Genomic DNA, 14069 nt, shown 5'->3' on the forward strand with positions numbered 1-14069 from the left:
TTAGATACTTAGAGGCATTTGACAAAGTAAACCACAGTACGCTTTTTGGTAAAATAGAAAAATATGGGATAGACAACATCATCACCAGATAGAATCGTAACTGATCAGTAGGCAGCCCTCAGGGGAACTACATCTACATAGAGGGAAGCATGCAGTGGAGTACCTCAAGGTTCTGTCTTAGGCCTAGTACTCTTCAACAACTTCATAAATGATTTAAATGATGGGATAAAAGGAGAATTCATCAAATTTGCAGACCACACCAAGCTGCCAGGAACAGCCAACACCTTAGAAGATTCAGAAGGATTTCGGCTAACTTGAACACTGGGCCCTATCTACAAAATTTAATTCAGTGGTGAGAAAGTAAACATATGCAGCATGTAAACTAGGATGACCATGGTGGATTATGGTAGTGTGAGACAGAGGGGCATGAAAAGTGCTGATTCACAAAGTGGCCGAAGGTCGGACATGACTAAATGGCTGGTGATGCATAGAGAGCTCCTGCCTATGACCCAATATTAATATGGCCCTTGAGAATGAAAGGTTTACTCATCTGTGCTACAAAGCATTGTTTTACTGAACAACTCAGATTGGTCTATTATGGATTCCATATGGCATTTTTAATACATGGAGAAAATAGTTTTTAGGTATGAAAGATATATATGGTTTTCATTCAGATTAGTAGACTTACACAGTGGCAAGGAGTTATACAGCCCTGACAATTAGAATGATATGCAAATGAAAATCAATATTAGTGACTTGTCTGTAGTTTTCAATATATTAATAAAGTCTTCCCCCCCCCCCCCCGAATCATTGAACCCATGGTAGAGAAACAGTCATACACAATTAAAATTAATTACACAATTGTGGAATGGTTCATGAGCTTTGCTAATGAAGAAATAATTCAATGTCACTTTCATTTCATCTTACTTATGTTAGTGAAATTAGTAAAGCACCTGCCTATTTTTATTTGATTGCTCCAAGTACCAACATGAACTCCACTTCAGTTAATTAATTTTATCTGTGGAAGAAAAATATGCACACTCTGAGCCTAGGTCTCTGTGATGCATTTTATTCTGCAATATGCACACATACAAAAACATATATTTTCTCATAGAATGAAAGCTCATAGGATTATGCTTCCATGACACATTCTGCTTTGCAGGATAGGAATAATAGAGTAGAAGAATAAAAGTTACACCAGTAGCTTGAAGGTGAAAGAGTAGAGTGTAGAAGCCTTTCTAGCAGTCAATATTCAAAGACCTCTAAGATTATGTCAGCAGGATGTGCTAATCAAGAGCAATTCAAAGGAGAAGAAATTGTGGTTGTAACCATGAAATGAAAGGTGAAGGTGATTGTAGCCATGAAATGAAAAGAGGTCTGCTGCCTGGGAGAATGTATATGACAAATCTTGCAAAGTACAGAGACAGTTCTACTGATAACAAAGCCACATATTGTTAAGGCCATGGTTTCCCCAATTGTAACATATACAGTAGCTTTGATATTTCTTAGTAATTTTGTGGTATATAAGAAAAATAAATAAGAAAATTCTGAACATGGCATCATTTTTAATGAATTTGGATGCTCCTTAATAAGTCCTCCATTGATTAAGCACATCTCTCTCCCTCCCTCCCTCCCATCCTTTTTTTTATCAGCCTGGTAGTGAACTCAAATAGCTATTCGAAATTGCTAACCCACAGATGAATCTAAGCTATGGCTTACAGGTCAGTATAGGAGAGGGATTCAATATTGTACAATGGGATTGGCTGGAACTATACCAGTTCTCAGCGAGCCCAAAAGCAGGGGTGAGATAGAAAAACCTCAACTTTAGTTCACATTATGAATGGAATCACAAGATAAAGTTAGATGGTAGGTTACAGTCAGAAGCAAGCCTCATGGCCCCAAAATTCATGGAGTAAACCAACACATCCTCTTGGGATGAAGCATTCAGTGGAATTTTTTCCAGTACAGTTTAAACTCACTTTATTGTACCTTTTTCAAAAATAGAACTAGAATCAAGTTTCCACATATAAAATGTCTTGTATCTTACAATTTGAATAGTAGTAAGAAGCAAAATACACAGAATCATTCATGCAATATACTAAGCCAAAAGCAAACCAACCATATTATAATTCAGCTTCTTGTGGGGGAGATAAATTATTAAGCTAATTATTAAATAACTTCAGATATTTCTTGTTTCTTTTCTCTCTATTTTTATGTGTCTGTGGGTTCTTGTAGTTATACTCTAACTCTGTTCACTTGGTACTTACATTATTCACTAATTTTTTACTAATCCTTCAAATCTTTGCATCCTTAATACAAATCACTATAAAGGAGTTCAGATTTCCAGTTTTATGTTTGCATATAACCATAGAAAATATTTCTTATTTAGTTCACACTAATATAGCTCAAGAATCCATTTTATGTTAGAAATACATAAATGTGAGATCCTGCTTCTAAGCCAAAATCTGGCTCCATAAGGTAAGTTATAACTGGTAAAACATGTATTTCTTTTTCTGATGTCCTACAATCACTACAGTTTAAACAGGCAATCCTTGACTTATAACCATATTAAGACTGGAAAGTTCATTGTTTGGTGTGGTTATTAAGTGAGGATTACTTGCATTTATGAAGTGAATATTTGTGAGGCCAATGCATTAACAGAGGGATAGAATCAAGTTCACACAAAGTGTTAGTAACTGATTTATATTGCACTGTTGAGGTCACACCTGAAATACTGCATCAAATTCTGGTCACCACAATAAAAAGAGATGCTGAGATTCTAGAAAGTGTACAGAGAAGAGCAACTAAGATGACAAGGGGTCTATAGGCTAAACCAGGGGTAGGCAACCTTGGCTCTTTTGTGACTCATGGACTTCAACTCCCAGAATTCATAAGCCAGCCATGCTGGCTCAGGAATTCTGGGAGTTGAAGTCCGCGAGTCATAAAAGAGCCAAGGTTGCCTACCCCTGGGCTAAACCATTTGATGAATGATTGAGAAAACTAAGTATGTCATGGTTCCGACAGATGAAACTCTTCAAAAGAACCTCAAGCCTGACGCTGATCCTGGGGCTTCACTTAGCAAGCAGCATGTTTTCCACAAGCAAGTGAGCTGGGCAGGAGTGCAGGATCAGTGCCAGACTACAACTGATACAGCCACCCAGAAGCATGGATGTGCATTGTACTCAGCCCTTGTGCCATCATTGCTGCAAGTGTTGTGCGGGCAGCGGCAGCACCACTAGTATCATGTGGGTGACAGTATTGCCGTGAACCTTGTGTGAGCGGTGTCAGCGCCATGAGCGGAATGTGGGCCACGGAGCAATCCTTGCATGGGGGCAGCCGCATGAGCCTCGTGCCGGGGCATCATCACTGCGGGCTGCGGCGTGATCCTTGTGTGGGGACAGTGGCACAATCCTTGCACCTGGGCAACGTTGCTGCAGGCCACGGCACAATCCTAGTGATGGTGTTAGCATCGCCACAAGCCTGGTGGTGGTGGTGGCACCACAAGCCTCACATAGATGCTGCCATCGCTGAGAGTCTTGTGCGCATGCTCGCAGCACCATTTTGCCCCATTTTATGAATTTCTCTTGCCATGTTTGTTCAGTGAATCCCTGCAGTTAAGTTAGTCCCAGAGTTGTTTAACTGAATCCAGCTTGACTTTGCCTCTCAGAAGGTCGCAAAAGGGGATCACGTGAAACCCCCGGGACAGTGCAACTTGTAAGCAGCATGTTTTCTGCAAGCGAGCTGGGCAGGAGCCCAGGATTGGCATGTGCAGCTACAGCTGATCTGTGCTTCTGGACGGCTCCGCAGAAGCGCAGCTCAGCTGTAGCTGCACACGCCAATCCTGGGCTCCTGCCCAGCTCATTTGTTTGTGGTTCTGGAAAACAGGCTGCTTGCTAACTGAAGTTCCAGGATCAGCGCCAGGCTACAGCTGATCCGTGCTTCTGGGTGGCTGTATCAGCTGAACCCCCCCACTACAATTAGCTAGGGCTCATGTACCACCAGCCAGGTGCTAAAGTACCACCGGTGGTATGCATACCACTGGTTGAAAAGCCTTGTTCTAATCGGGAACAAAGTGCCTTTTGAGGTTTGGACTGATCACAAGAACTTAGAGGCACTGAAAACTCCCCACAAACTCTCTCCCAAACAAGTTAGCTGGGCGCAATATTTTAACCGTTTTAATTTCACCCTGAAATATATACTGGGGGAAAAATTGGCTAACACCCTCTCTAGGTTACCTCAATACAAAAGCCAATGTGAACAAATCATAAACCCTATTATGCCACCATCACATTTCTCAGATAAACCCTGGAAAACAACAACACGTGAGGTCACCTAATCCAGCTTGCTTTACATCATGGTAAGTGACCCATTAACAGAAAAATTAAAACAAGAACTGAAAAATGATCAATGGTTCAAGGAAAATCAAACCATCCTGACCCATAGGGATGGATTGGCTTGGAAAGGAAGAAAATTATATTTGCCTAAACCATTCAGGCTCCAAGCGCTCCAACGCACCCACGATGTAAAGCAAGCTGGTCACTTTGGTTATTTAAAGACACTACATCTCATTCAGAGGCAATTTTGATGGCCAAATTTTAAAAAAGTATGTGGAGAGTTATGTGAAAAGTTGTGCAGTCTGTGCTACTGTGAAAAGGATCCCAGGAAAGCCTCCTGGACTTTTACAGCCTGTCGCAGACCTTTCCCAGCCATGGGAAGAGATCATTATGGATTTTATTGTTGAATTACCAGAGAGTAGGGGAAATATGTAATATGGATTGTTATTGATTTTTTCTCAAAGCAAGCTCACTTTATAACAGGGGTGTCAAACTCGCAAGTCGCATGACATGTCACGACATATCACAACTTTTTTCCCATTGATGGTAATGGGGTGGGTGCAGTTTCACCATGAGGCATCCGGCCCGCAGTTTGACACTCCTGCTTTATAGCATGCTCTGGACTCCCATCTGCACAGAGACTAGCCAAATTGTTTCTAAAACATATCTACCTATTGCACAGCGCACAAAAACAAATAATTTCTGACCGGGGGTTCAATTTACAGCCAGTTTCTGGAGGGATTTCCTCAAACTGATTGGTTCCATGCAAGGACTTTCATTGGCTTTTCATCCCTCTATGAATGGGGTGGCTGAAAAGGCTAATGCAATGGTGGAGCAATATCTTTGATGCTATGTGGATTACCAGCAGACAAATTGGACTGATCTCCTCCCCTTCACTGAAGTGGCTTACAACAATACTGTACACAGAAGCACTGGACTTACACCATTTAAGCCACTGGAAGGCATTTTATCCAGATACCTGAATACCCCCAGGAGCCTCCTACTTCTCAAACGTTAGATCAGTGGGTGTCTGCTTGGAGAGTGTGTGGGACAATGCAAAGAAAGCTTTGACAAAAGCCTCAGAGATTTACAAAAAGCAAGTTGATAAGAAAAGAGCACCTCAGAGATCGTTCTGCATGGGGGGGAAAAGTTTATCTTTCTACAAAGTATCTAAGACTTAAGTTACCTAGCAAAAAATTGGGACTGAAATATCTGGGACCATTTCCCTTAGTGCGAATCTTAAACTTGGTTATTGTAGAATTAAAACTCTCTCATCTTTTAGAAAAGATCCACCCAATATTTCACTTCAGAGAGCCTTTCAGAGAGTCAACTCTAAGACTCCCTCCCAAGAAAGCACCTGGCCCGCTTGTGGTGGCTGGACTCATTACGAAGTAAAGCATATTCTTGATGCTAGATTATACAAGGGAAAATTGCAATACTTAGTGCAGTGGAAGGGATACCCGTTGTCAGAAGCCACCTGGGTGAAAAGTACTGATGTGAAAGCTGACAGACTGATACGCAAATTCTATGATAAACATCCAAGTAACTTTTGTTCTTGTTTGATTTACACAGGACTTCTCCTTTCTTTTAAGGGGAGCTGAATGTCAACGTTGTGACAAACGGAATTGAAGCCATTTTCACTTTATCTTCATTGCAACTTAATTAGTTATAAGGAGGGAGGGGGGTAGTTCTCAGCCAAAACAATTCACATGTATGGAAACCAAGGTCATTGCTGATAACATTTTGGTGGGCTGGAGCAGCTGGGAGGAGTGCCCACGATTTCTAACAATTGGTGAATGTGATTTATGACAGCAATTTGGGGTGGGAAATGTAACTTGCAACTTTTTAACCTAAGGGAGGGGAATTTAGTCTTGGGTTCACCTTTGTATGTGCTGTTATGTTGTAGCCAAATAAAAATGTTCTTTAAGAAAGAAATTCTTGCCTTGAAGTTCTTTTAAATGGTCTCATCTACCGGAACCATGACATAGGGCTTATTTTAGAGATAGGTCTTATTTTTTGGGGAAACATGGTACTATAAATCAAAACCAACAAAGCAAAGATACCTTAAGCAAATGTTTGAACAGTAGAAGAAAAAAAATATGACACATACAATATTACTAGTAGAAAGATAAAGACTGATAGCATTGAAAGTACTGTCCCCAAGACCTGGCATCTATAATGAAGGATATGAATAAGGTGCTTGGAAGGATGGAAGTAAGATCTATCAAACAGACAAATCGATCTGCCTACAGTACAGTGGGGGTGGTTACAGGAAAACTGGGTATCAAAATTAGAAAACCAAAAGTAAAATCACATTCAATCCCAATGTGGAAGATCAGACTTGGAGGCCAAGATAAAGAAATCAAGACCAGATGGAAATAATTTCAAGAGCATGAAAAAGCAAAAATTGAAGAAAGTAAGGATCAAGACAAGCTGAAGGAAAAAAAATATTGGTTTAGCACTAGAAAAATTGAAGAAGCTTTGGAAATCATAAAGCAACAAATAACAGCAATATAGGGATAATTGAATGCTATGAGGCAGAAATCATCCAATTTAGGCAAAATCAGCTGTTTCAATAAGATCAGAGTGTATATGGTAATAGAAATTGTAAAAATGGAAAACCAAACAAAAAGGAAACAATTCAGTTTTGGAAAGATATATGGAAAGCTCAAAAGGACTGTAATAAAAATGCTGGATGTAAAAGAATTTGGAGATCAATTTAATAAAACTCAAGTGTAAATTTTAAAAACTGGACATATCCTAGAAATGTTCAATTGCATGGCTTTCAGCTCAAAAACATAACTAGCTTATATCCAATTACAGTTAAATAGCATAATGAACTATTGCATAAAGTGGAAGGCTTGCCTTCAGAAGTTATGGGTGCTTGATCACTGGAGGCTTATAAGAAGAGACTGAAATGGTATAGGGCAGTGGTGGTGAACCTATGACACGCGTGCCAGAGGTGGCACTCAGAGCTCTCTCTGTTGGCACACTCGCCATCGCTGCCAGCAGCAGGTCTATCAGGCCGTCCCCACTGCCTAGAGCACGAGCCCCACCCAGCACAAAGGAGGCAAAGCGGATGACTAGCGTGATACTCACTAGCCCTGCCCCATTCTTGTGTGGTGCAGCCCCTTGTATCTGCACCCTGCAGTGGTGGCGGCCATTTTTGCGCCTTGCAGCATAGTGGCCCATTTTTGCGCCCCTGATTTTTGCGTGCCAGAGGCGGCACTCAGAGGCACCTCCCTGCCCCACCCCCTGAAGGCACCACAATACTGATGCATCCCTGGCACTTTGCAATAAAAAGAGGGTTTTGGTGGTGGTTTGGACACTCGGTCTCTAAAAGGTTCGCCATCACTGGTATAGGACCCTTGAGCAGGGGGGTCCCTTCCAATTCTGTTATTCTGTAAATTGCTATTGCCTCTTAGCAAGCAGACAGATAGATTTAGTCTGGCCCTACAAACCTTCCAAGATGGGAACCAACGGCTGTTGTAATTGAGTCCATCCACCTTTACTGATTGTTCTTTTCTTCTCTTTCCTTTTATGAAGGAGATGCTGTCTGAAATATGCGAACGTGATTTTAATTTTACATGTTCTTCATACATACATGTTTCTTCTACTGGTGTTTTATTTACATTCACCTATTTTTGCATTTTATGAGGGTGAGAATGAGGGTAATTGGGAGACTATAGGAAAAGATGTTTTTTCTGTTTTTTTTTCCTGAATGTATTCATTCATTCATTTTGCTGATTCTTATCAAAATACTAATTTGGTAATGTTTCATGAATAAAACAAAAAGATAAGAAAGAGCAGCTTTTTGAGATTTTAGGAGAAAAATAAGGAACTGAACTTGAAACAGTGCAATTATTTTGAATTAATGTCTGTTGCCACCTAGTGGCCAAAGGCTTTAACATTTTGAATAACAAGAATACAGTACTGTTATTAAATATGCCACTTGGCGGCAAGTCAGCCCACCCCTATTCTAGAACTTAATAAATTTATGTCTTTGTTAAGTGTAAATAAATTGTTAGTTGATCTATTTTTTGATACAGCTTCCAAAATATTTCCAAGTACTGTATTAGTACTGAGCAACGACCCTCCTTTGCAGCACAGGGCCAATATCTTCTGTTCCCAATTCCAGTATTTTAAATATCAGAATATATAAATATTAGACAATTAGAATATGGTATTTGCAAAATGCTTTCTTTTAGTTGTTGTTTGTTAAATCAATAGGTATTGAGCACGATTATTTTCCTTGGGTAATTGCATAAAGCCTTAATAATTATTTACAAAAATTGACTTTTTTCATAATTCAATCAATTGTATACTGTAAGTAAAGCTGTTTTTTCAATACTTTATGTTTATCTATATATCTATGTGTGTGTGTCTTGTGATCAAAAGACAGATGTAAAATTAATTAAAATGGATTAATATATATTCTGCACTATGACATACTATACTGTAACCATAGAAAAATATTATCAAATCTGTGAAATAAACACACCTTTTAGAATAGTTTCCTTTCTTAAACAGGAGGTGTCACCATTTTCATTTCACCTGAAGATAAGAAGGTTAAAAACTTAAACATGTACAAAATATTTCAATTTTTGAATTAGAAAATTGCAGTTGAGATCAAATGCCAACATTGGAAACATCTTAATAACCTCTAATGCATAATTCATAGTCCATGCTAATTAAAGAATAATGATAGAATGTTTATTTAATTTATACTTTATTTTTGTCCTTTTTGAAAGACAAAACAAAAAAAAACAGATCACCCCCAAACTCCTTATTAATAATGTGAAGTTGAAAAGAAAAGCAACAGAAAAGTGTCATATTTAAGAATATTAATTTACAGTACATTTATGTATCTACATGTATCATCTTTTTGCCAATCAGTTAACCAATGTATGTAGGAAACACACTACAGTAGGTATGGGGGACTTTAACTACCCTGATATCAACTAGTAGACAAACTCTGCAACAAATGGGAGATTGAACAGATTCCTGACCCACCTAGCTGACAACTTCATCACCCAAAAGGTAGAGGAGGCAACTAGAGGGAAACTGTAAAGGACCTTATGCTTACCAATAGAGAAGAAGTGATAGAGGGGATTGAAGTTTCAGTAACTTTAGGGGGCAGTGACCATGTCATATTAGAATTCGATATAAAACAGAACAAGCAGCAGAACATAATCAAACCAGTGTCCCAGACTTTAAAAGAGCTGATTTTAACAAACTCAGCTTGGGAATGATTTCATGGATGAAAATCTTAAAGGGGAAATCAACTCAAGAAGTTGGGAAACTGAAAAACACAGTTATAAAAGCCCAGCCCAGTTTAATACCACTGAAAAAAAGAAAAACAAGAAAAATGACATTGTTGTACAGAAAACTCTCAGACCAACTGAGAGAAAAAAGATAAGTACAAAAAATGGAAAGAAGGTGTCAGGACCCACTTCAATCCCACATCTTAAGAAAGCAGAACTCTTGGAAACAATTTCTTCCAACAGGAACTTTTATTAAGAGTAGTTGATAGCAGGTATAATAGACAGGATCTGAGATTTCCCATGCAGAGTGATAGATTAAGCTATCCCCAAGCAACACTCCACCCCATAGTCCTGGCCGGCATGGGATGGCCAATCCCCAGCTGTTAAGTCCATCATGGGAAAAGGGGAGATAACATTGGGCTGTTTCCAGCTCACGCAGTGAGGGTCAGCGGCTTCTTCACACCTTCCTGAGAGTGTAGACATAAACCAGGCACTGAGGTTACATTCTTTATTTCCACCCTTGGTCTAGGGCAGGGGTCGGCAACCGGAAAAAGGAAAAGAGCCACTCAGAACCAGTTCCATCACACAAACAAAAAAGTGGGAGCCGCAAAAAGTGCGTGCACGTGCGTCCACTCATGCGCATGCGCAAAAAACATTTTGCGCATGCGCAAAATGGGAGGCACCTGCGCGGCGACGGGTCTCCCCTTTGGAGAGGTGTGCGCCATCCCATTCGGAGACCTGCCGCGTTCGTCAAACATGGACGAACGCGGCAGCTGTGCAAACGGGACGGCGGTGGCTTGGAGAGGTACGCGCGCACTCTCCAAACCTCCGCCATCCCGTTTGCACAGCTGCCGCGTTCGTCCATGTTTGACGAACGCGGCAGGTCTCTGGACAGGACGGTGGCGGCTTGGAGAGGTGCGCACGCACCTCCGCCCTTCGGAAAGGTGCGCGCGCACCTCTCGGAACGGGCGGTGCCACTCTCCATTTGGAGAGGTGCGTGCGCACCACTGCCTGTTCGAAGAGGTGCGCACACACCGGGCGGCTGGGAGCCGCAGGAGACGGCTCAAAGAGCCGCATGCGGCTCCGGAGCCGCGGGTTGCCGACCCGTGGTCTAGGGGACAGTTTAGTCCAGATAAAGTTCAGAGAGGGAGAGAAGGCAGGAAGCAAATTGTTTCATTATAGCGGGTAGAGGACACAGAGGCAATAAATGAAGCAAAAGGTTACATTGTAGCGGAAAGAAGAATCAAAGCCAATAACCCCGCAGGCACATCTCCCCTCCCCCTTGGGAGTATGGCAGAACCCAGGGAAAGGTGAGATTTGATTTTGGGTCAGAGGTTGTTAGCTGCGAAGTCGTGTTCGACCCATTGCAACCCTATGGATAACGTTCCTCCAGGCCTTCCTGTCCTCTACCATCTTCTGGAGTCCATTTAAGCTCATGCCTACTGCTTCAGTGACTCCATCCAGCCACCTCATTCTCTGTCATCCCCTTCTTCTCTTGCCCTCAATCTTTCCCAGCATTAGGCTCTTCTCCAGTGAGTCTTTCCTTCTCATTAGGTGGCCAAAGTATTTGAGTTTTAGCTTCAGGATCTGGCCTTCTAAAGAGCAGTCAGGGTTGATCTCCTCTAGGACTGACCGGTTTGATCGCCTTGCAGTCCAAGGGACTTGCAGGAGTCTTCTCCAGCACCATAGTTCAAAGGCCTCAATTCTTTGGCGCTCAGCCTTTCTTATGGTCCAACTTTCACTGCCATACATTGCAACTGGGAAGACCATAGCCTTGACCATACGCACTTTTGTTGACAGGGTGATGTCTCTGCTTTTTAGTGTGCTGTCTAGATTTGCTATGGCTTTCCTCCTGAGGAGCAAGCGTCTTTTAATTTCTTGACTACAGTCCCCATCTGCAGTGATCTTGGAGCCCAAAAAAATAAAATCTGTCACTACCTCCATTTCTTCCCCATCTATTTGCCAGGAATTGAGAGGGCCGGATGCCATGATCTTGGTTTTCTTAATGTTAAGTTTCAACCCAAGTTTTGCACTTTCCTTCTTCACCCGCAACAAGAGGCTGTTTAGTTCTTCTTCACTTTCTGCCATTAGAGTGGTATCATCTGCATATCTTAGGTTGTTGATATTACTTCCGGCAATCTTAATTCCAACTTTTGATTCATCTAGCCCTGCCTTTCTCATGATGTGCTCTGCATATAAGTTAAATAGGCAGGGCGACAGTATACAGCCTTGCCGGACTCCTTTCCCAATTTTGAACCAATCAGTAGTTCCGTGTCCAGTTCTCACTGTTGTTTCTTGGGCCACATATAGGTTTCTCAAGAGACAAATAAGATGTTCTGGTACACCCATCTCTTTAAGAACTTGCCACAGTTTGTTATGATCCACACAATCAAAGGCTTTAGCATAGTCAATGAAGCAGAAGTAGATGTTTTTCTGGAACTCTCTAGCTTTCTCCATGATGCAGCGTATGTTGGCAATTTGATCTCTAGTTCCTCTCCCTCTTCGAAATCCTGCCTGTACTTCTGGTAGTTCTCGATCCACATACTGCTGGAGTCTAGCTTGTAGGATTTTAAGCATAACTTTACTAGCATGAGAAATGAGTGCAATGGTGTGATAGTTTGAACATTCTTTGGCACTGCCTTTCTTTGGAATTGGAATGTAAACTGATCTTTTCTAATCCTGTGGCCATTTGCTGGCAAATTGAGTGCAGCACTTTTACTGAATCGTCTTTTAAGATTTTGAATAGCTCAGTTGGAATACTGTCACCTCCACTAGCTTTGTTGTTGCTCAGTTTTTCTAAGGCCCACTTCACTTCACATTCTAAGATGTCTGGCTCGAGGTCAGTGACCACCTCATTGTGATTATCAGGAACGTTAAGCTCATTCTTGTATAGTTCTTCTGTGTAATTTTTCCACCTCTTCTTAATGGGATAGATACAAATGAAATAGGAATGGGTTCTGACAGGGATGAGAATTTATTTGGCATACTCTTTCATGTTCCTTTTATGTGCCCTGCATAAGGTTGATTATTCTCTAAAGGAACAAAATGATGGGTATTTGTATAAAGTGCATTTGCGACTATTGTTTAAACATGAGTTTGAAGGAGATTTTCAAATAGACTGGGAAACCATTTGACTGGGTAGGGAGTTGGACTAGAAGAGTCATCAGCCCTATGATTCTATGAATTGTAGATACTGTAACTAAAAAAGCTCACCCAAAGAAATAATTCAGTGCTGGGATGCTATTGCAAAAAGGTTTTCTTACACATCACCATTAAGTCTATCTTTGCAGGATGCAAAATAGACAATACGGCTCTCCAGATTATTTTATGTAATGAACAAACATGTTAGTTTTAAAAGTTACTAGCAGTATTTTGAATTGCCCTGCACTTATGCCGTTTTCTTTGCAATCACATGGAAGTGGATTTGGTTATCCAGGGAAGGGTTTTTCTAAAAAAAATCCTTCATAAGCTGTAACTAAATGAACTGCTTGCAAAAATATGAAAATAACCTAATGACAGCAACGATTGCATTCCAACAGCTAAATAATTAGATTTATGAATTTTAGAAATAAGCTTTTTATTTAGAAATACTGCTTATGATTAACAATATTCGGGTCGTAACCTTTCAATGCAAAGGAAAATGAACGTAGCTAAACAAGCTTCTAAACATTGCCCGTACGTCAAAAAACTAATGGATTCAGGATGAACGTTTACGTATTCTATTTGGATAAGCATTAAAAAGCTATTTGTTGTTTGTTGGGAGGGGGCTGCAAACAGAGGAGCAACAGATAAGCGGTCGAGAATCTCCCTGATAACGGATGGAGAGGTCACCGTATCAAACCGAGCAAACTCACGTTTCGCCTATTTACACCCAATGAAAAGTCTCCCGCAGGGTACTGACCACAGAGCTAGCGAGGATAGAGAGGCGCCAACCTTAGCACCCAGTCAATCATTCCGTTAGGAAGTTCGCGCATGCCTTGTTAGCCTGACAGCGCGAATTCCCGCAAAGGATGGCCTGGCGGTTACCAGGGGCAACCGAAGAATGCGTCGGGGCGGAGCTGCTAGAGAGAACAACATGGAGGAAGCGACTACTGTGACCACCACGGAAGGCACCTTTTGCTTACAGCGTATCCTTGGCTTTTTCCTTCGCCCGCCCTGGAGGGGCCGGGGGTGGTGGGGTGTCTCAGTAGGTTTTGCCCTGAAAATATGATAAGACTCGAGACGCGATTTCTAATTGGAAGGATAAAGCCTTGTGCTCCATGTTTACCCTTAAACGCCAGCTTATTGGGAGTGTACGTGCGTCCCACTTGAACACAGTCAGTTTCTGAGTAGAAACCTAGTTGGATTGTGTTGTTTGTATCTTAAATTTACTTCTCTATAAAGTTGTAAAAGAAGGGTAATATCCAAATATCGTACATATTAAAGATTATGTAAACAAAAGGAAAATATGATCTTGCTTGCATTAAATGAA

At 41.1% G+C, this 14069-nt stretch overlaps 1 protein-coding gene across 1 annotated transcript in view; it reads left to right on the forward strand.

Annotated features, from left to right (window-relative positions):
* Window positions 1–13673: 13673 nt before the first annotated feature.
* The window catches only part of SPAG16 (sperm associated antigen 16), a gene marked incomplete at its 5' end in the record, with an annotated part of 372352 nt that continues 371956 nt past the window's right edge, over window positions 13674–14069 (forward strand). Inside the window, one exon of the mRNA XM_081312658.1 lies at window positions 13674–13725. Coding sequence (XP_081168784.1) covers window positions 13674–13725 — 52 coding nt within the window. The remainder of the gene's footprint in view (window positions 13726–14069) is intronic.

This window comes from Vipera berus (genome assembly GCF_964194415.1).
Source record: "Vipera berus genome assembly, chromosome: 1".
Lineage (NCBI taxonomy): Eukaryota > Metazoa > Chordata > Lepidosauria > Squamata > Viperidae > Vipera > Vipera berus.